The 24368-nt window shown below is 38.5% G+C and overlaps 1 protein-coding gene across 1 annotated transcript in view; it reads left to right on the plus strand.

Annotated features, from left to right (window-relative positions):
• spock1 (SPARC (osteonectin), cwcv and kazal like domains proteoglycan 1) overlaps window positions 1-24368 on the plus strand; it is a 338530-nt gene that overhangs the window by 211864 nt on the left and 102298 nt on the right. Inside the window, 1 exon segment of the mRNA XM_066668610.1 lies at window positions 21288-21368. Coding sequence (XP_066524707.1) covers window positions 21288-21368 — 81 coding nt within the window.

Here is a 24368-nt window from a genome sequence, read left to right on the forward strand (position 1 = left end):
GTTGGGGCTCCTTTTGCCTGAATTACTGCAGTAATGCGGTGTGGCAAGGAGTTGATCAGCCTGTGGCACTGCTCAGGTGTTATGAGAGCCCAGGTTGCTCTGATAGTCTCCTTCAGCTCTTCTGCATCGTTGGGTCTGATGTATTGCATCTTCCTCTTCACAATACCCCATAGATTATCTATGGGGTTAAGGTCAGGCGATTTTGCTGGCCAATTAAGAACAGGGAGACCATGGTCCTTAAACCAGGTACTGGTAGCTACCAAGTCCTGTTGGAAAATGAAATCTGCATCTCCTTAATGTTGGTCAGCAGCAGGAAGCACGAAGTGCCCTAAAACTTCGTGATACATGGCTGCGTTGCCCTTGGACCTCAGAAAACACAGTGGACCAACACCAGCAGATGACATGGCAACCCAAATCATCACAAACTGTGGAAACCTTACACTGGACCTCAAGCAACGTGAATTCTGTGTCTCTCCTCTCTTCCTCAAGACTCTGCGACCTTGATTTCCAAAGGAAAAGCAAACTTTACTTTCTTCAGGGAACATACATTTGGACCACTCAGCAGCAGGCCAGTCCTTTTTGTCTTTAGCCCAGGTGAGACGCTTCTCACGCTGTCTCTTGATCAAGAGTGGCTTGACACAAGGAATGCGACAGCTGAAAGCCATGTTTTGCATACATCTGTGAGTGGTGGCTCTTGAAGCACTGACTCCAGCTGCAGTCCAATCTTTGTGAATCTCCCTCACATTTTTCCTTTGCCTCTCTATTAATGTGTTTGGACACAGAGCTCTGTCAACAGCCAGCCTCTTTAGCAATGACCATTTGTGTCTTGCCCTACTGATGTAAGGTGTCAATGGTCATCTGTTTGTGTGTAATGAATGAGTGTATTATACAAGTTTCACTTTTTAATGGAAATACTGAAATAATTCAACTTTTTCCTGATATTCAAATTTTATGACCAGCACCTGTAAGCTCTTGAGTCACTGTGATGCTGAACTGGAGAAGTGGTTACAGACAGTGAAAGAGTGTGAGTAATAATAGCGCAGTCAGCAATGTGTATGTAATACTTTCATGTGTGGTTTTAGACTAAGCCTTGGATAATTCTGGGTCAGAGTTTAGTGCTCTGCCTTATTAATCCCACCTGATACCACTCATCAACTAATTAGCAAGGCCTTTGTAAGTTCAGACCCTAACAGCATCCCAAAGCTAGGGCGGTTTTCTTTAAAGAAAATCACAAATAAAATGTGTCTACAAATAAAAATGTATGTGATTTTCAGAAGTGGTGCAACTGTCTTGAAGGGGACATATCATACCTCTTTTTAAACAAGTTAGAATAGGTCTATGGGTTATACAAAACATTTTTATAAAGTACATTGAACATAATCACTCTCACATAAAGATATCTCACCAGCTCTGTTCTTGCCAGTTTATGGGCTCTGTCACTTTTAGGAACATAAGCAGCTGCTGGCCATGTCCCACCCATCCCATTTTTACACAGGTGGTGCCAGGGTGGTTCTATGCAAACTTCCTTATTGTGATGTCACAATAAGGGAGCCACCCCAACAGCTGATAAAAGAATATGATTGATCCTGACACCAACAACTTTCAACTGACTCTCAGAGAACGGATGGATGTTTTTTTTTCGAGTGTTGGAGTGTTTATAAGAGCAGTAGAGACACAAGTGGAAATACAAAAACATGAAAAAAGTGAGTTTTGCATAATATGTTGCCTTTAAATGTTGGCTCAGGCTTCAGGAGATCATAAGTTCAGTACTTGGCACTTTAGGGTTAATACCATACCACAGCGAGGAGTGACTTGCTCTCTCAGTGTTTGTACATTTCTCCACACTCTGGGGTAGATGTTAGCTAATCTGGCCATCTGTTAGCTTAACATCAAAATAAACTTTAGTTAGTGTCCTCCTCCAAGTGTATTGAGCTGTCCAATGATGCAAAAAAGAAGCATGATCTGAGCAGTGACTTGTGAAAGGAGACAGACAGACACACTGCTAATTGTTTCCTCAAATATATAGATTTTTCTCCTGGTATATCCTGGGCTCCCTTGTGTACACTAGAAATATTTTTTTTCCTTCCTGGCTGTGAATGTGTCTGGTGAAAAACTACTGTGTAGAGACACATTGAGTTTCAGATGGTGTAGTGTGTGTGTGTGTGTGTGTGTGTGTGTGTGTGTGTTGGGGGTGGGGTACATTTGAGACCAAAGGCAGTAAGAGACCCAGGTGCCCAATTTGCAGTCTAGTATCATCCTCTCGGCCTTGGATATGGACTTCCATCTATCTCCTGCTGTCAATGTCTCCTCCTCTCACTTATTCTCTCCATCTTTACACTCCACCCTCCTTTTCTCCTCATTGACATTTTTCCTCTCCCCTCTTCACCTACTGTCCCCTCCTCTTCCTGTCCTCTTCACTCTTCTCCTGCCTTCACTTGATAAATATGAGGGTTTTAAAAGTGGAAAGTCCTTTCAGTTTATCTGAAATATGCAGTAGAACACGTTTCCTTTAGAACCCTTCTATTTCCCAAGGTCATTTTACAGCACAGTATTACTAAAAGCAGCATTAGTCCATCAGCATATAGACAGAACATGGACAACAAGAGCAATGTGATCAGATAAGAAAGAAAAAATGTTTTCTAGTGATGGGCTCATATGCAAATAAATCAGTTTGTTTAGAGGCCAATCTTAGTTTAAAGACAGATTGAAGTTCACTGCATCAAGGCTTGAAAATCTTATTGATTTCTGGAAACTGTAAAGATCATGTCTGTGAGGTATAGCATTTTTTACATAAAGTCTAACTACTCTTTTTAAACTCGGCTAGTGTTAAAGTATCACTTCTATTCCATATTTAAACTCCCATGTATACGTATTTGAAACTTCATCGGTTGACGTATTGACATGACCAAAAGAATATACTCCAGTCAGATCTTTACAGTCTTATATTGTCTCTGATTAATATAAATATTTCATAAATGTTCATATACGCCAATATTGGCTTAGTGCTAATATTTTATTAGAAATTCCATTGAGAATCCAGCACTAATTAGCATTATTATAGACCAAAAAGCTTACATTTAAAGGGAACATGTTATCCAAAGCTCACTTTTTACATGCTTTTGTATTTCCACTTGGGTCTCTACTGCTCCTATCAACAGACAAAGCGCAGAAAAAAACTATGAGTCAGCTGAAAGATTTTAGTGTCAGGAATCATATGCTTCTATGAGCCGTTTGGATGGCTCCTGTTTTTGTGATGTCGAACTAGGCCTGTGTCATATTGTTTCTTTTGTAATAATATCATCATAATTTTTAAAACAATAAAAAATACCAATATCATGATAATCATTCTCATCTGTTTACGTATTGATGTCATGCAGTTACCCATAATATGGCATACGTTCTTTACATGAGCCATTTAGACACAGTGAAGTATGGTCTAGAAAGTGGCTCTGAAGTGGAGGAATTTGCTTCAGTCATGTGGAGGTTGTTTGGTTATAAAATATCAACAGAAGGGGGAAACACAAGTAATTTGTTTCACCACCTTGGCCAGAAACACCTGGTTGAGGATGAGGAAAATCAAAAAGAATAGTTCAACAGACAGTGAGCTCTAACCAAGCAGATAAACTTACACTGTCTAAGCACACCTACTACTCTGTATTTTTTTTATGTACTCTGAAGCTTTGTTACTTTTTGTATAATTGTTTACCTTTGCTGTTTATATGCACACACTATGCACTTTATTTATTTATATCCTACTACTACTACTACTACTACTGTCACTCCTGGATGTTTCTGTAACTTGTTTTAAAAGAGGTATAATATGTCCCCTTTAAGACACCACTGACTAAGAAAATAAATAATACTCCACTCTACTGCTACTATGATTATGTAAATCATTAGTACAATGCTACTAATGCTGCTGCTGCTGTTGTTGTTGTTGTTACTGCTGCTACTGCTACTGTTATTTCTTCTTATACTACTATGCTGCTAATGCTACTTTTGCTGCTACCCGCATATATAGCTATACACGACACTTAACCTGTGCTCGGTCACTTTACCCATGTTGCTGCTACCCATACCATACCTTACCTACACCTGTGATCTGTGTTGCTGCTACTTTTTATCTTATTTATTGTTTTTATTTATTATATTTCCTTTTCTTCTATATTTTATACTTAATGTAAATATATACTGCTTCTTTGGGGGAAGCTGGGTCCTTGGGTACTCAATTTTGTTTCACCTCATGTATCACATGTGTTGCAAATGACAAAGTCAGTCAGTCAGTCAAAAAAAGAAAATCAATCAATCAATCAAAAAAAAAAAAAGTCTTCTTGAATTGCTACAATTATCACTACTAGTCTCCTACAATAACTATTTCTCCTACTGCTATTTGCTACTCTATATTGCTCTTAAGGGTAATTTGGAAAAGTAGGGAACCCAAACCTCTCAAAGATAATCCATAAAAACTGTAATAAAGCCCACCTTATTTACAATATTTGATAGACTGAGAAATCCACCAACACAGGTAAACCGAGAACTAATTTCTGTGGAAAAAATGTGACCAATTTGCAGGTTTCTTAAGTTATAAAATTCAGAATATTTGACAAGCTACATCACCAATACATCATAAAACTAGCATAATTAACTTATGCATCCTTTAAAATTAGATGGTATTTATCTTGTCTGAATTCACTGCTGCTGTTAAGAATCCAGTGGCTAAAATGATCTACGTGAATTTTAGATGTGTTTCCTGCTTGCCTGCTGTATGAATGAAGTTGCAAATAGTGAATGGGCTGCTCCTTTCAGGGGTCTTCCCCCAAGCACTAAAAATTGAAGTGATTAAAATATTTAGACATTGTACATAATTATGATAACTTCCAGTCAGGATTCTGTCCATATCACCATGGAGACTGCACTCGTAAAGGTCTTAGACAACATCCATCTGAACTCAGGCATCGGTAAAATATCTTTGCTAGTGTTTCTTGATATTGTGCTGCATTTGATACAGTTTGATCAATGCATCTTTTTAGACAGACACAGCTGGGTGGGGCTTTCTGGAACTATTATTAGCTTGTTATGATCATATCTGGAGAATGGAAATTACTGCCATCAGTATCTACAAATCAAAATTAGTATTGTTGGCCTGTGGTGTCCCACAATGATCCCTCCTTGGGCCTTTACTGTATAATTGTTACATATTACCACTAGGCCAAATCGTTAAAAGTAATAAAATTGTTTATCTTGCAGATGACACTCTATTTCTTTCTGTCACCAAGTGACTTCAGTAAAATTGACACACTGTCACTGCCTAGAGTCAGTAAATAATTGGATGAAGAAAAGTTTATTACAGCTAAACAAAGAAAAGATGAAGGTGATTTTATTTGGCAGTAAGGCACAATGACTTGTGGTCACTATTCATCTTAACACCAATACTGGGTTCAGACCTGAACTTCGACAGCCAAGTAAAATCATGCCTTTTACCATCTCAAGAACATAATAATGTTCAAACGTTATAAGTCAAAACCAGACGAAACTCATTCCCAAACTCATCTTCATCAGACTGGACTACTTCAATGGTCCCTTTAATGGACTTCCCAAGTCAACCATTAGACAGCTGCAGCTTATTCAAAATGCAGCTGCTAGAACGCTGACCAGAACAAAGAGAACCGAGCAAAAATCTCTTTAGTTCTCAGATCACTGAGCTGGCTACCGATTAAATACACAATTGATTTTTTAAAGTGCTATTAATTATTTATAAATCATTAAACTGCCTTAGACCAAAATATATTGCTGATCTGCTTGAAGTCCATGAACCCAGTAGGCTGCTCAGATCACTCTGGACTGGTCAGCTAGTAGTGCCCAGAGTTAGAACCACACAAGGCGAGGCAGCCATCACACACTGTGCTCCTCACTCCTGAAACAAGCCCCTGAAAATGGCAGGTTTGCCTCAAATGTTGAAGTCTTCAAATCTACACTAGAAACATTCCTGTTCTCCTGTTCCTATACTTAGCATTGCCCATAATTTTACAATATAGCACCCACGTGTTTGTTTAAACTTCTCATGTTGCTTTCATTTTCTATTTTTTATTTAATTTTCTTATATTAATATTTTTAATTATTTTGCAATATTTAACCAAGTTGCCTTTATTCTTATTTGTAATTGATTTGAATTCCTTTACGTTTTGTTGTTTTTTACTGTTATTATTTGTATTTGAATTGCCATTGAATGAGAAAGTTGCTCAATGAAAACTTGATTTGCTTTGACTTGTCTTACTCTGCTAGTAATTCTACAACTACTGCTACTCTATCAATCTGTCAAAAAGTATTTATATACTATACTCCAGTAATACGAACAAACGGAAAAACTCCCACAAGGCTGGAGGAATAAACCTTGGGAGGTACCAACATTCACAAGGGCAACAAATCTTCCTCTGATTAAACTAGTAATAGAAATTGACCATATCACCAATAATGTCGCTATACTCAGGTGTACTGATTTAATCACAACAGTAAAGTAAAAATAATGTAAGTAAGGCTGGTTAATGGCTACAATATTAGTAATAATAATAATAGTGATAATAGCATCCATTTGGTATCCAATGTGGTTGGTAATGGCAGATAAGCAAAGTAGCCTGAAGCTGGTAACAGTAGATGGAGAATGAGCAGCTGGTCTGGTGTGGATCGTAGGAGACCCCAGCAGATGATCTTCCATCATAGTCAGGCAGGATGGATGTGCAGAGGAGGAATTAGTTATATGGGTTTTTTTCTTTTTTTTCTTCTTTTTTTTAAATGCAGGGATAAATGAGTATACACATTTTCAGAGAGTGGTGACTCCTGGTAGTGTGGTGAATTCTGGTCTCACAGGTACTCAAGTGAGATCATGCAAGGCTTTATATGTCAATAAAAGAATTTTACACTCAATAAGGAATTAAACGTGAAATCAGTGCAGGGTTGTTAGGACTGAGCTGATGTGATCAGATGTTCTGGTTTTAATAAGGAGAGAGTTTGCAGCATTCTGAACTAGCGGAAATTTGCTTACATCCCTATATCCTGACAGTGGTGCAGTGCTGTATTGAAGTCATAAACGTATACTCTGATGTTTCTGTTTCTGACATTTCTGATGCTTGGCAATGTTATTATATACATCAGTGTTGATGTAGGAAAGCTGTTTTTGTAATATAATCTATATGCTGATCTAATAAAAGGTCTGAGTCAATTGTGGCACAAAGAATTTTAACACATGAGCTGCTACTAATACAATTACTGCAACTAATACTATCACTTCTACTTCAACTTCTACTCTACTACCACAACTGCTACTCTGCGATTAAAAACCCCATTTCCAGAAAAGTTGGGACTGTGAACAAAAAAATGACAGATAAAATTGGGTAATTAAAGAAAAAAAAGATTATTGGCAACTGGTCAGTGACATGATTGCATTTAAAAAGAGCCCATCAGAGACGTGAAATTGGAAGAGGTTCTCCATACTGACATAGGCTAAATGAGCAAATAATGCAATAATTTAAGAACAACTTTCTCAGAATAGAATAACACTTATATTCTTTTTGGAAGTCAGGCATGATGTGTCCTACCAGTTATAGAGGAGAGGGAACATCTGGCTTGTTGTAAGTGCACAAGCATGTGACGGTATGAGGGGACATGAATGCACATGGCATGGATGACTTGCACATCTGTTAAAGCACCATTCGTATTGAATGATTTATGCAGATTTTTGCCATCCAGACCTCATCTTTCTTTTTCTTTCTTTCTTTTTTGTCTTTCCTGCTTTGTTTCTTACTTGGGAGGACATTGTATATTTTAGTAACATGGATGTTCAGTAAAAGAGCTAAACAGGTCCATGTGTCATCCCCTGAAAACAACTGGTGCATTATGAAACAAGAAATATAGTGTAACAGCAGCCCTGAGTTGTTGAGCAGCTGAAATCCTGTAACAAGCAAAAATAAGAGAACATTTCAAAATTTCAACTTTCAAAATTACAGCAACTGGTCTCCTCAGTTCCCAAAGCTTATATAGTTTTGTTAAAAGAAGAGGTGAGTTACCACAGTGTTAAACATGACCTTGTCCCTAATTGGGATGTGTTGCCGGCATTATTTAAAATGGGTATTGTTCAAATAATAATAAATTTTCTCAGATTTAACATTTAAAGGCAACATTCATGATTGTCATGATTAAAACACACACTTTTTATAAAATGTTTATGAATGTCCAATGTTTATGAAACACACAATGTCTATAAATGGGTAAAAAAACAAAGGGTCTCCTATCCATTACCATTTCATCTTAAAAGATGTGAAGAACTGAACAGAAACAAACCAGAGAATAGCGTTTCCCTGTAATTGTAGACATTGCTTTTAATATTGTCATTTAACTATTTTCAGTAAATTTCCAACTTTAACTTACATTTTGCAGTGTCCCAACAGTGTTGGGAATTTTATACTTCTACTAATACTCTGCTTTTAATACTATTACTACAGTTACTGTTATTGTTTATATTACTTCTACTACTACCATACTACAAATATTTTCAACTTCCACAACTGTTATTAAGACTTATTTTCTGCTACTAATACTATTGCTATTACTACTACTCGTCTACTCATAAGTAGAGCTGGGCGATATGGCCAAAAATGTTATCACAATACAATATTTATCACAATATTAATATTGCTCTTAGTATGCACATTACTCAAATTCACAAGGAAAGATTTAACTTGAACAATAACATTTTCTTACCACAAAAAAAGTAATGATATATTTCTTGTCATGAAAACATTCTTAGGGCATTACCACCTCAAGCATTTAAAGCAGCAAAAAGATTAAAAAAATTTTAAAATAATAAATTAATAAACAAATGAACACTCCCCAGTGCTGAACTGTAAACATATTGCACTTAACCCATTAGAAGCTTAGAACAGTACTCGTAACAGTGAGAAAGCTAGAAAGTTTCACACGTTCATTGTCTGTAACCATTTATCCAGTTTAGGGTCATGGTGGGTCTAGAGCCTACCCAGAATCACTGATTGTAAGGTGGAAAAAGTTCTGTCCTTGGGAGTGTTTATTTATTGGCCCTGTTTATTTAAGAGAAGCAGCCTGATCTAAGGCGTCGAATCCAATAAAAAATTTGCGAGCAGAGAAAATAATTTAGTGTGAGGATAAGCACATCAGGCAACAAACAGTGTTCTTGTAAAAGCAGGAAAACATTTCCAGGGAGGAAAATACAGTTTGAGTGAAGAAAAACCCACCGGATCTGTGCACAAGGGAATGTTTCTGCGCTTGTGTTCTGACAGGGGGTCGTCATACCAGACACAATACACCTCAAAACACACAATCGCTTGAACTGAACCTGTTAGTCTTGTTTATGTTCTTACGTTCATGCGGTCGTCTGTTCATTTACTGTAATAGCATGAGTATAAATGCCTGATAGCGTGCAGCTGGCTGTGCTAACCTGGAATTGGAAAGAAGGTTTATTGAGCGCTATTACCCAAAGCTTATCATCGTTATCGAGCAAAAATTATATCACAAAACATATTGATATCTTTTTATTGCCCAGCACTACTAATACTGTTACTACTAATTCTTGGGATTATAATAATAAATCTTAAATATTTACATTTTATACCATGCAGTTTTATCATTTTAATGTGGGTACACAAAGGGAGACACAGGCAGGTAGCCAGTGTAACTCATGGGTGTGTTTTGTGTAGAGCATTTAGAATGAGCTGGATTCATTGTGTGTGTGTTTTTTTTTTTTATACAATGAAAAGAACATATGGTTTTAACAGGAATGCCAATGAAAAGAGATAGAGCTGGATATGCACCATTTTACGTGCTGCTTCCGGCATAAATTTGAAATTAGACATGCACATTTTGTTATATGCATCCACACACACACACACACACAATAGCAAGATTGATCCTAGAGGCCTGGAGCCAGAAACAAAAGTCCATTTCAGACTCTCTTTCAATGGCTTTTCTGTTCTTGCAGCTCCTGTACATGGAGCAGACCCCACCTTAGTAGCAGAGAGTGATATAGAGCAATAAAAGGATAACAATGAAATGAAAGAGAGACATGAAGGGAGGCGTGTGAGAGGGGAAATAGCTCCTTAATGATCAGCCGTGAGTCAGAGACGCAGATAAAACCATCAGATATGAAACGAAATCACATTAAAAAGATAAAAGACTATAATAATATGCCCTTTACTTCATTAATATATTCATGTGCTATGTTTTTTACCAGAAATCAATGCGAGAATGAGATAGGCATCGTGATTTAGTGCCGTTATAAAATATGCATTTGAGGTGCGTTCGTTTCATCATCACAATCAATCTGGAGGCGCAATCAAACGAAGCGCCATGACATATAGCATGAAACAAAGACATGAAAGAGAAATACAAGAGGGAATGTAGGAACAGAATGAAAAAGAAGGAGCATTTTTACAGGCGTGTAAACAGGGAGAACAGGATTTGAGAAAGGACGCAAACATTGGAAAAGTATAAAAAGTAAATAATAAAAAAAACACAATAAAACCAAAGCATAAAATACATAATACATAATTAAAGAGCACTCCTGAAAACTTATTCCATCACAAGTGCAGCTTGAGCCCCCGTAATGAAGAGAATATATATATTCTTTGATTAGTGGTGAAGTGAGGGAGTGCTGGGACAAAGGCTTGGCCTAGATACTCTACTCCAGAGGAACCTGACGTCAGTCTCAAGAGACACCGTCACGAGAACACAGCGATGCAATCTACATAAGCAATCTATGTCAGCAACATCTAAAAATATGAACAGTGGAACACGCATTTCTGAAGTAATCGTAAAGTAACAACTCCACTTTTAGCCAGCAGCCACAGAGGAGCAGCAGTTGATCTTTTACAGTGGAGCAGAAACATCAGAGGAACAAACTGACAGTAAGTGTTGTGACATCCAAACAAACATGGCCAACGCGGTGGGACAGCATCCCAGAAACAAAACCTCCTTTGAGCAGACTCAGAGGATTCTAACAGTGTGTCTGAATTAGTAGCTTTGAGGGGTGACATCAGAGACGTTTTAAATCATAATTGCCATAAGAACACCTCCCCTACATGACAAAAAGAATGACGTTGAATGAAGTCACACTATATGGTCAAAATTTGTAGACAAGTCCTTAACCAATGCCTTTTTTGAATAATTATAAATGTATGGCTAGTAGTTTGTCCCTCTTTGGTGAAGTAAAAGCCTCTTCTTATCTAAGATGGCATTAGTCTAAATATATTAACATTTACTCTGATGATTTGTTTAAATTAAAACAATGTGACAGGTCTGATACTGATGCTGGAGGTTTGCTTCTGGATGCTGTGGGACTTTGTGCACCTCTATCCAGCACTTGCAATTTGGCACAGTGTAATTAGTCTCTTGTGCTCCAGAGCATCCTATATATTTGGTATATACGTTCTATGGAAATTATACAAACAGTGACTCAACACCTGCAGCAGCCCTGTCTCCTCAACTCCTTTACACCAACCAATGAACCAGCTCCTACTCGCAACTGAAGACAGAGCTGAGCGTTTTGTTAGATGACGTATCAGTTGGCATTTTAGCAGGGGACTGATTGCCCATGTTATAGCTTTCAGTACATCGAGGGATCAGCCTGCTTAATTAATTTGATGCCTCATTGTCATTGGACTAACAACTACATAGCCAAGCTAGCCTTAAACTTTAATGATGCTGTTGTCAGACCTTTATGGGAGAGGTGTTTGCTTAATAATTCACTACAGCTTTGTTTGTCTTGAATATGTTGGCAGAATTATGAGTTATACAGTGCTGTAAGTTACTTTAATCACTGGCCACATGCACACTCTTTCAAGAACAACCCATAACGTAAACACTGTTCAGCTAGAGCATCCCATTAATCCAGTGGCTTGCAAACTGATTTAGCCTAAAGTCCCCTTTGTAGACTCTAAATACCACTGACTCTGCCTCTTTAGCCATAGATAATCATATTTTGGTCTACAGATACTAGATTAAACAATATTTTAAATTTGTAAAATTATTTATTTATTTATTTATTTATTTATTTTGGACACAATATGCCCTCCCCAACATTTCCTTTCAATTGAAGGACCAGAACCTCCAAACTTGGCCATGGCGTAGTATTGAATTTTGATTACATATTTGCTGTTACACATTTCACTTAATGATGTCTGCCATATTTAAAGAACTAACAAAATGCAAGATTAACTATGATAATATTATATATTACTTCTGAGATATTTCAGGGGGCCCCGTGGCTCCCCCTGTTGATCCCTACCACCAGTTGCAGAGCCAATTCAGTAATCATGCAATAATGTAATATTCAGAATAACATATTCATATTATAGTCAGAACCTTGTCTATATCGATTAATTTTATTTTGTTGTATCCCCACTGTGTGTTCATGTACTGTCCCTTTAAAACCACACTACCAAGCTGTAGTCACATGATTCTGCCCCTGTCTGCCACATGGAAGCAACCTAAATGACGAGGCCGACCAAGCAACTTGAGAAACAAGAGAGGAACCAGCTCCCAGCGACATTAGAAAAAAATATCCCAGCTTTAATTTTGGAGCATATTTACAGCACAAGCCTCGTCACTGAACAGTGAGGGTAAAATATACAAAAACAAAAAAATCGTTCATTAATCGTAATCATGGTAAAATTTACAGTTAATTGTGATATTGAATTACACTCATATCGCCCAGCACTATTTTCAAGATTGTTGTGTCCTGGGCTGGTGGGGCCCAGTTCGATAACATCCCCGGTGGTGCCCCTGAATTTTTGTGTCAGCTACCGATGAACAGCCACAATCAGTCATTAGAAGATAGAGATTGAGCAGTTGCCCAGAGTTCCTTGCAGTGAAATGGATTAACTTCCTGACCTGCCTGTGCTCTGAAGTGTCTGCCCTTTCCCTTTTTCAACACTCTTTGGACTCAATTCATCAACGGTCGCAGAGAGAGAGACGTAATTGGTGAAAAGTAAACTCATGGCCAGTTGCTGGTGTATAATCATTGACGGGGCAACTCTGATTGGCTGTTCTGTCAATACCTAAGCAGCTCATTCATCCCTTAGGCCTAATAATTGATTCTAGAGTCATGCTTGCATTGATGGGTCAGGCAAAAAGCTACGTCAACTGTACAGATATCTTTTTATTGTATTTGTTTTTTCTATATTTAATTTCCAGAGCTAAGTAAAATTGTATTTTTTTAGTTACTGTGGACAACAACAAAATATTCTTTTGGTGGTAAAGATATAATGACTTGTATATAAGTAAACAGGTCAAAGCAACTCCTCTGCCAGTGTATATATAAAAATTTAAAACAGAAACACACACACACACACAGAGTTGGATATTATCTGCTGTCTGTGATGATATAAGTGCAGTGTTCCCAACAGGGATAAAAAAATCATTTCTTTTCTGATCTGTTGTGGGGGTAAGAGATCAAGGCTGGATCCATACAGACAGCATAGAGGGAAACTAGTGAACTGCTCTGTGCCTTAGTGTCTGTCGTAGCCCAGAGGTCACCAACAAGCAGCTCACAGGCCACCACCAGCCCCAGAAACCACTTCCTACTGGCCCTTATTTACATTTTAGCGTTAAACCCAGATCACTTTAAATCCAAGTCACATTCTCTTTTTTGTTTTGGCTTGTTCAGTGTTAGTCAATGTTTACCAAGTTTAATGTTAGAAAGATGTCCTGCTTATGAAGCATATAGGTACTATAAATAACAGTCTATATGACTGTTTAATTTAATTTTAAAACATATTGCAAAAACCTTTTTCACTTTTTCATTCATCATGAAACTTTATCGACTTTCAAGTTTACATGGGGTGCTCCTCTGTGTATATATTTCTGTCAGGATTTGCCATGTCAGTGTCTTCCAGCAGACTTACCTACTATTTTTCTCCTAACTCAGCACTCATGTAATAATTTCTGGTCCCATTTGGATTCGTATCTCTGTGATTTTCCAGGCAGATGTCAACAAATGATGTAAAAAAAACAAAACAAGAGTTTTTCTTCTAAAAAAGCAGCATGTGTGAAGAGACCTCAGCTATTAAACACCTTGACACTAGGCTGGGCTTGGACACTCTTGCAGTGGACAAGAGCTGAAAGGAGCTATGCAATGAAACTGTATTCTGTGATATTTAAATGAGGACTCTGATTCCTGTACTGTATTGCTGAAGCAGTGGCGCTGCAGGGTCTTTGTCTTAGACAGAGAATGCATTTTAATCCCTCTGGCAATAATCTGATTATTACAACCTGGTTTTGCAATTTGCAATGCCATCATTGCAACAAGATTTTAAAATTTCGTCCCTCCCTTATTAATGAGTTGCAGTGACGTAGTTTTTACTGTGGGCGCCATATTGGGGACAGATTGTCTGGTTTCAGAGTGCAGCACTAATGTAAACGAATGGGTAAGATGGATACATTTATCTCATACACAGCTCCTATCCCTGTGCTGAAGAGAGTGTACAGCGTCCAGAAGCACAGAAACCCACTTCCTGTCTAGCTGAGTGAGAAGGGCAGATAAAAGATCGCACTGTGTAGTATAATAAGGAGAAAAAGTTAAAATTGGTTAGCCACATTAGCATTTTCATCATAGAATCTAATGGAAAACTGTTAGCACCTCAGTCTCTAATCTGTTTTCTCTGCTTTTCTGTTGGAATCGAAGTAAGTTATTCATCCATAGATCATATGCAAGCTTCAGTAATCATGTTATTTAACTTACGTTTTGTTTTAGAGATTACAGACACAAGCCACATATTCCTTTTTCTAAGTCCTGCTGTCCCTGCACTCTGAGAGTGGAACAGATTCTTGGAGGGTAATGCTTTACTGGGAATATTTGCTTAAATTATTTCTCTGGTTTGGCTTAAGGTTTAATAAAGTAGTTCTCCATGTCTGAAAGTTTGAGTGATAAGTGAGAGAGGTTTTCATGTCACAGCAAAGCTGAAGGCGAATCCCAAATATCTCCCTACACCCTCCATAGGACAATGGTCAGTTTATGCACTCACATTTATTATGTGATGAGCACTATGTATGTAAGTATAGCGCTACTTTGGAACATGGCATCTCTACTTATATTTATTTAATTTTAACATCTTAATGAGGACAACATTTCTGACAGAAGCAATAAAACAATTTAAATAACACAGTTTTTATTTGAGTTGTGTGTGTATTGAAAAGGAGAAACTTTTAGGAACCACAGCAACTCAGCCACAAAGTAGCAAACCACGTGAAGTTACAGAGTGGGCTTACAGAGTGCTGACTCCATAATTGCAGACTTCCAAATTACCTCTGGCATTAATATCAGCACAAAAAATTGTGCCAGGAGATTCTTGGCATGGGTTTTGATGGCTGAATTGTTATGGGTGCATGGAAAATCGTAATGCTTCAGCATACAGAGACATTTTTGGACAATAGTATGCTTTTAATTTTGTGGGAACATTTGCATTCCAGCATGACTGTGCCCCAGTACACAAAACAAGGTCCGTAAAGGTATTTTTGGGGGAGTTTGGTGACCTGATCTGAACCCAATAAAACATCTTTCAGGTGACCTAAAATGGAGATTGGGAGCCAGGCCCTTTCTTCCAATATCAGTGCAAATATTTCTTTAGATACATTCCAAAATCTTGTAGCAAGCCTTCCCAGAAGACGTAATAGCTGGAAAGTGGGGACCAGCTTTATGAATTCCTATGAATTTAGAATAGGATGTCATAATATCTCCTGTAGGTGTAATGTCTATGTGTCCCAGTACCTTTGTCAATATATTGTAACTTCTTTATCCTATTCAAGGCTGCAGAGGGGCTAGAACCCATCCAGGATCATTATGCGCCGGAACAAACTGTGCGCTAGTCCACCTCAGGGTATCATACACTTATGTAGTCATAAACATACTCACATATCCTCACCTATGGACAGTTTCAGACTAAAATTGTAGATTTTCTATACCTCTGCCTTATATCACCATATAAAACACCATATTTTATACTGGTAAATTGTATATCGCATGGGTTGATATTCTATTCTTCTTTTTCTAGCCCTCCCTGTATGCTTGAGCTTGTCGGAAGCAATATGTGGTTTAATACGGACTGCAGTATGTACCCATTAAAATGTCAGCTCTAGCCTGACATTTGCCTGCTTGTTTCCCATTTATTTGTTCCTGCATATACCAAAACACACACGCATGTACTCTAAAAATACGCTCTCACAAACCTTCCTGTTTCTACATTTTCCTCCATCAACACAGTTATTAAGCCCAGGCCACAGTGTGTGTCCCCTTCCATCTCAACTTGTTCTAAAGGTCAGTGCAAGAACACAGTGTCCAGTTAATGATATAATGGCCACTTTCCCCCAGGCAGTAAACAGGCTTTATCCGCAGTCAAACGCCCATCGATTTATTCCCCCTCAGCCTTTGAGGGGCCGCAGTCCCCACACTAATAAACGGCCCCTGGAGATAAGAGCCGAGAGGAGAAGGAAGCGGAGATTAGCGTGTGCCTCACGCTTGCAGAACGATAATACAGCCCCAGATTAAGAGGCAAGCGGTTACAGCAGTTAATGGTGGCAAGACGATAATGCGGAGCGTAATGTGAGGATTCAGCAAGGCGCTGAGTAGAGGATCAGTTCACTCTGAACTGAAGTAATGCAGAGAACAGATTGAAATGGCAAATTCTATTGTGTTCCTAAACTTATCCCTACATAAAATCGTACAGTGATGAGAAATTCTCAACTATCTAAATAAACATAGAGAGTCAGAACTGTTCACGGTTGTGGTTGATTCTGACAGAACCCAAACATTCGGAGAGTTTAATCCCTCGAGTCATTCCACTCAGACATTTGTGATGTAACAATGTATTATTTTGCTGCCTGAGACATTGTTTTAGTATCATGGTTATTATGGTAGCAAGCACTGGGCAAGAATGGAGATGTTTTTTAAACAAATGTAGGGTAAGAAACACACCTCTATCTTAATTTTACCAATCATAGATGGCAACGTAAATGATTCTGGAGAAGTACATTTCTCACAGCAAAACAAATTCCCCCCTCCCATCTGTGTTCATTTAGAAGCTCTAAATCTATTGTGGTGGAATGGTACCTTTGAGTAAGAAGCGGATTGTAACTTCTTTTTGGTTGAAATGTAATGATCTGAACGTTTTTATTCACTCTTTGAACCACAAAATTCCATTTGTACCTTGAGCTGTTTCACATAACTTGTGTATGTGATTAATTTCATGCAAAGTTGATGGGCTCTGAAATTTACAATCAATTCCACTTTAAGTAATGTAACTTGGTGCATCTTTTAAGGTGGAATTATTTGTTTGAGGAAATTTTTAGATTGTTTTTGAATAAACTTTAACTTGTCTAAGATGTTTTTTTATTATTTTATTATTACTATTTTTTTAATTCACTGTGTTTAACTCAAGCTGTTTACTTTTATACCATTTTAAATGTGTTCACATTCATGCAGTTGGTATTCTCCTGAATTTAGGGTCACTTCCTTACGTAATGCATATTAAACCGCAAAAACAAGTCAATATTACCCACGTATGGAGCAGGAATAGAAGAATATCCACATATCTTTCCTTTCTTTACAATGTTCACTGGTCTCTCCACTGTCCATATGCCTCCTGATGCTGTTTCTCAGCCGTGGCTCAGTCAGCGACACAGTGAGAGAAGGCCCGAGTCAGTTCAGACAGAGACAGTTTGTTTCCCATTAACAGAGCCAGGGCTACATACAAACATGAGACCTTTTTCTTCTCCAGTGCACAGACCAGAGAGCTAGCAGATAATGAGGAAACATTCTCTAAATTTTATTTTAAAAAAAAGTGTATTGGATTTAAATCATGAACATAGTAGGTTTGTGCTAAGCAGACACTTGTGCTCATGGGGGTCTGTAAAGGTCTACTATCTTTCTCCTGAAGTCCTAACCAATGGGACCCCTTGCTTTGCTTTATTAGGTTTTAACTGGACAATTTTCTGTTTTGGTTTTGAACGCTTTATTGTTTTTCCATTAGCTATATTTAAATGTTCACTGGACTTTCCAAAATCTGTTACCTTTCAAGTTAGGCATGAACAGAAATGACCACCATTTAACGGCATCATTCTGCAGAACGGCACGATGGTGTGGCCAAATTTGACAGCTCCTCCTATAGAATCATGCATTTATACCAGCATTCCTACATACTGGAGAGAGGCACCTGGACTTGTAGTAGGAATTCAGATGTGTTAATGATGTTGCTTATCAGTATTAGCAGGCGATAATGCTTTAGTTACCTTTAGCACCTCTCCCATCTGTGGAGTGCTAACAGAGTTTAGCATTCACAGGCGCTATAGACTGTGTATGTGTGTAGGCTGTAGAGTCTGATTTGTAGAGTTGTGGTTTGTAATGCAGGAATCACAGGACAGGATTATAGAGTCTATTCTTTTCTTATCTCTCCGAGTCCACCGCAGGGGCACACACTCTGTGTGAAAGAGTAAGAGAGAGAGAGCGAGAGAGCTCCACTGAGGCTGGTGGTTAAATAACTGGAGCTGCTCTCTCGTATTAAGCTGATCGCCGCCTAATCGCTGACTCCGCTGCCCTGTGTGTGTGCACTGCCAGGTGACCTACAGTCGGAGCATATTGTGGGCCATAATGGAGAGAGTAAGAGCCACACGCTCACTCAGCTGCTTCTGTGCTGCTCTCTACTGCACACTCAGCATTACACCCCACAGAGAGGGAGAGAGAGAGAATGCTGGTGTTGCGTTTTGGTCTCACCATGTAAATGTGAATTGTTCTGCTTAAGCTTAGAGCTTTGGTCTTGGATGGTAAAATGTGCAGTAAGATCTGTTTGTATGCATTTGTTTGTGTGTGTGTGTGTGTGGCTCAGGACAGTATATTGGTCGTGCTTTTAAGCTGCATGATTTGCATAATTGGAATTATTTTTGCATACAGTTATTTTACTTAGTTTTTTTCTACCCCTCAAAGAACACATGCAGTATAATAGAGACCATAACTGATTTATTGTGTATTGATATATTATCATTGATATTTTAATTATGTTAATATGTCAAAGCTGAAAAGGGAGATAACATGCTAACATCATGGTAAGCGCAGTGGTAGTACATGTTGTCTTTTGCCTGCATAGGTCTCCTCTGGGTGCTCTGGTTTTCTCCCATTATCCGAGTAGGTAGGTCAGTTGGCTCTGCGAACCTGCCCACTGGTGTGTGTGTGTGTGTGTGTGTAATGTATCTGTAATAAGTACAGCATGGGGAGCCAATGAAAGCAGAGAAACACACCCACAGTTGCCAAACCCGTGTTTACAATCACGTATAGAGATGGAATAGTGAAATATACAAAAACACAATGTCAGAGTTATGCCTAGTTGGGCTACACTTACAAAACACTAGGACTCTCCTGCCAGGCATTGCGCTTTCTTACCACAACCTCCAATTTAACCAGGAGCACCCAGAAATTTCCATCTGGCTGTATATCTGTAAATAAATGCAGCATCAAGCAAACTCATTTAAAAATAAAAATAAAAATCAGTATCAGTATATCAGCTGCAGCCAGGAACCTAGCAGAATTTTACACAAATAATTACACAGCCTGAGACAACAGAAACACACACCAGTCTCCTGCCCTTTCAAACTCTCTGCCTGTTTCACAGAATTATTCAAAGGTGACGTGACTTGACTTTTCCCCGTACTAATACAGAATATTAAATATTCCCAGATGAAGCTGGTTTAAACTGACTAAGCTGCAGGATTGTGTGTGTGGTGTGTTTTTGGAGAGAGAGAGAGAGAGAGAGAGAGAGAGAGAGAGAGAGAGAGAGAGAGAGAGGAGAGAGAGAGAGAGGAGAGAGAGAGAGGAGACTGTTTCACATTGTCAGGTAACTCAATATAAATATGTGAATGCATAGCAAAAGTGCTACAGGTGTGTGTGGTGGGGGGGTGGAGTGTGTGTCTGTGTGTATGGATGTATGTGAGAGATACAAACAGACTGACAGTCTCACCATGTGTCTGCTCACTCAATTTAAATGTAGTGTGAGAAGGGTAGAGGTAGGGATGTGTATGTGTGTGTGTGCGTGCATTGGGGTTAAATTGATTTTCTTTGTGCAGGGCTATCAATTTGCAAGAGAGACACTCAAAAAACAGACAGTGTGCAAGGCCCACACCTGAAATTAACCACAAAATCAATCCAGAACTGCCCTGCTAGTCATTACAGAGAGAGACAGACAGAGCATGAGACAGACAGAGCGAGAGAAAGAGATAAAGTTGTAAACAGTAATGTTTATTGTTTTGGTTGGTCTTTCAGTAGTGGGACAGCTGTCTCTCTCTCTCTCTCGCACAGACACACACACACTCACGCACAGATGGAGACAGAGAAATCCCCAGGGGAGATCAGAGTGAACGAATATTGGCAAAAATGATTTTAGGTTTTTACTGGTTTATTGTAATTTGTTTATTTATTTTATTCCTCTGCGGACTGGGTTGGCAGTGGATAGCATCTGGCGCACATCCCAGCAACACTCACTGAATCTCAGCAGGGAGAGAGAGAGAGAGAGAGAGAGAGAGAGAGAGAGAGAGAGAGAGAGAGAGAGAGAGAGAGAGAGAGAGAGAGAGAGAGAGAGAGAGAGAGAGAGAGAGTAAATGAAAGTGAGAATGTTAGAATATAAAAAGCATGGTAGATGTAATGGTGTAAAGGAAGCCCGCCATTATTTATATGACTAATGAAGAGGACTGTGGTGTGTGTGTGTGCGTGCGAAGAGAAGTGCTACCTGGCACAGATGTACAAATACATGGGCAGAGCGTCGTTGCTGCTATAGAGGGACACAGAGAGTAGCGGCACCATCTTTTTTTTTATTCCTGATATCAAATATCAAAGTGCATTTGTGTGTTTCAGATATAAAAGCTCTTAACATTATACATAACTAAATTAGAATGAGGAGCTTAAAATATTATCATACTTATTTTAGATATCATAGCCGACCCATATAATTTTCAACATTTACTTTTCTGTCTCCCTTATTCTGCCTAAAAAATGTGTACCACTCTGTCTGGAGTATAACGCCATAACTGTTCTAAGACCAGTCTGGAGCTGTTTGTTCGTAGTGTAGTGGTGTCTGAAAGTCAAGGTCAATTTAAAGATCTAAATTATTTTCTTCAGTATATGGACTTACTGTTCTGTTGTCAGAATACAACAGAATGTGATTGGAGGGGGGGGGGGGTGTATGTGTTTTCTCCCATGGAATCTGATGGCTGTCTTTGCTCCACAGAGTCAGAGATTCATCCCAGAAGACATGGAGAGCCAGGTTCTAAACCACATCCATCTCAGCCTAAATGGAGGAGTGAGGATGGTGAGTTATACTGAAAGCATCAACTCAACATGTCATCACTGTTGAATAAAGCAAAAAAGACTATATCCATGTGTTTTTCAAAGTGGTATCCATAGTGTCATTTGATCATATGGAGCGGGGGGGTGGGGTTGGTTATGAGACAGATGTGACTGGAATGCTGTGCACTTAAAGAAGTGCTCAGAGAAGGATTTCTGGGTTATTTTCTCTTTCACTTTATTTTCTCTCTCACTGCACACACAGACAGTGAATTTCAGTACTGGAACATATCATTTCAATAGCTGCAAGTTGTCTCTATACAGGGATAAAGAATACGTATCAGTGAATACCTGTGAGTACTCCTTACTTGCTAGCCTGATACACCAGGGCAGCAGCAGAAACTGCTAGCAGAGCATGGTCAGAGGTTTAAAAAATAATTTTAAAAAATAGGATTTTACTGCAAGTTGAAATCGATATAACCACCCTGGTTAAATGTCATTATTGTTAAGAAGAGCAAGCTGGTGTATCATTATTTCATTTTAGAAATGTGAAATAGTTCTTTTTGTTCATTTCTGTGTTTACCTCTGGCAACGTGTGAAGTCTGTCAGCGAGGCATGTCGCACAGGAAGTTGCAGTTGCATGGTAAAGCAAAAAGAAATATATTATCTGAAAATAAATATTAACACAAATAAAACAATACATATAGAGATAATATTAATAATTACTTAACAGTTGCTGCATGGTATACATTTTGTTACAAACAGTTGAATGCCCTAGACGGCAGCGTGATCACCAGATTGGGAATACTAAGGTGTGTGTGTGTGTGTGTTCTGAGGATTAGATTTGCCTAGAGAATATTAGTTTTGTCCGCTCTGCTGCTTTGATATGCAACAAGTATTGCGAGAGCAGCATCTTGCCATATCTCTCTCTCTCTCTCTCTCTCTCTCTCTCTCTCTCTCTCTCTCTCTCACATGGCTTGATATTCAAAATGTAGTGTGAGATTTCAGAAATGAAAGCTCACAGAGAGCACACTGATTCTGGCACTGGGCACTGGCAGTGAATTCGAACTATGTCTTTCGTACTCACCCAGACACACACTGCTTAATTAAGATTTTTTTTTTTTAAGTAGCAAAAAAACCCAACGCTCATTTGCATAATTTCTAGATGTATCCAGTCCGTCAGGATGTTGATGTCTGAAGTTTTGTTTCTTTAATTTTGCACTAGAACTAAGAGGGTAAGTTGACAAACATATAATTGAAGCATGTAGAAACCAATTAGCATCTTACTGTCTGCATGCCTCACTTCCTGTAAAGTGCTGACTTCCTGAGGACCATAGATAAATGTAATAGTGTCAAAATTAAGATGGAAGAAGTAGCTACCTGAATACAACCTACATAAATAAATACAAATACTTATTAATGTTTATCAGTATTATTTATGTATTATTATATGTATATTTATTATTATATGTATTATTGTTATTAAGAATAACAAATAATAATGCGCATTAAAATATTTGCTAAATATAGGCCTAAAAAAGGAATGTTTTAAGTGTGTTTTATTATTTATACTGTAGAGGGAACATTTGAATTTCATGCATCTATTGACCCAAAGATATGCAGCCATCATTTACAGTGTTAAGCACTCCTGAGATGGGATTAGTTTTACATGATCAGGTGGGGTAATGTGAGAAGTACTTTATCTTGGTGATAATAGCCCTGTCAGAATCTGCAGGGTCAGTAATTTCGAGGAACTGCTCCTGAGTCAGTAAAGATTCCAGTTGCTTTTAACTTCAGCCTGAGCCCTGGGTTACATTAATGCTGTGTGAATCTGTATATCTGCACATATTTCATCTTGTACTTTGGCAAAGAAGGTTTTTTTTTTCTTTGTAAAGACAGAGGCACATGACAAATACGTTTGTTCTGTGTGGACTGATTCAAGCTGATACGCATCATCCTACATAAAATATAACTGAAAAATGTTAACATAGAACAGTCGCTGATGGGGAAAAATGTTTAGAGAGGCTGCTGACAGTGGATTATTTTGCATTAGCAATTAGCAATTAGCGTTTTGAGCATGTTTACTAATTGTGGGTTTTTGGCCAATTGGATATAGATCTTTTTGCAGTCATTTTACCGATGATTTGCAGCTTGGGCGAAATATGTCAGTCAAGTATGACAGTACAGATGTCAGGGCAAACAACCCACTCCTCTTCATGCAGTGTGATGCTAGGTGGATGTCTGTTATCTCCCATAACATCTGTGCGGTTAGTGTTATCCTCCTGTCCAGTGGATTTGACATAGCAGCATTTAAAAATGGCAGTGGATGGATTCAGAGATGTCTCTGCTGTCTATAACTGTTTGAGGAAAAATCACAGTGGGAAGTATTACAGTGATAAAACAATGAGCAACTTCATATATGTATGAAATTTTAAGCAACAGTTAGTTCTGATGACTCTGTGTGATTGGATGAAGTGTTCCACTATGCTGCTATATCCCTTAACAGTATATGTTTTGCTATGCTGAGCATTAGTCACTAAAACATGGGAACTGCTATTTTTTGGCAGAAGAATGTTCCAAAATTTAAATATAAATTGAAACAATGAATAATTGCAGCTGAGTGTTACCCTGATTACCATGAGGTTTATGATCTGTAGCAGTGGCTAAATCTCATTCATGATGACGCATATGATACTCCCTGCCTGTTCTATTGCTAATATATGGTGATTTTAGTGGGAATAAGCCCACAGTCAGTTCATGTTCTATTCTCTCTCCTGGCTAACAGCACAGTCTCCTAACCCAGTTATGTCTTCTCTCTTTTGTAAAACCGCTCTCGCAAATTTGAGCCAGGTTGTCATGGTGATCATGAGCCCCTCTCCAGCAGTAATTGGGACACTTGATATTGAGTGGTGAAGGGGGTGACCTTTGACCTTTCCGGTTCAGAGACCACAGTCCCACCTAAAGTGTCTCTGCATAGGCATGATTGGAGCACTTGACCTCCTTACTGCAGAGAGGGAGAAACTGA

The sequence above is a fragment of the Hoplias malabaricus genome, chromosome 4 (genome assembly GCF_029633855.1).
Source record: "Hoplias malabaricus isolate fHopMal1 chromosome 4, fHopMal1.hap1, whole genome shotgun sequence".
Taxonomy (NCBI): Eukaryota; Metazoa; Chordata; class Actinopteri; order Characiformes; family Erythrinidae; genus Hoplias; species Hoplias malabaricus.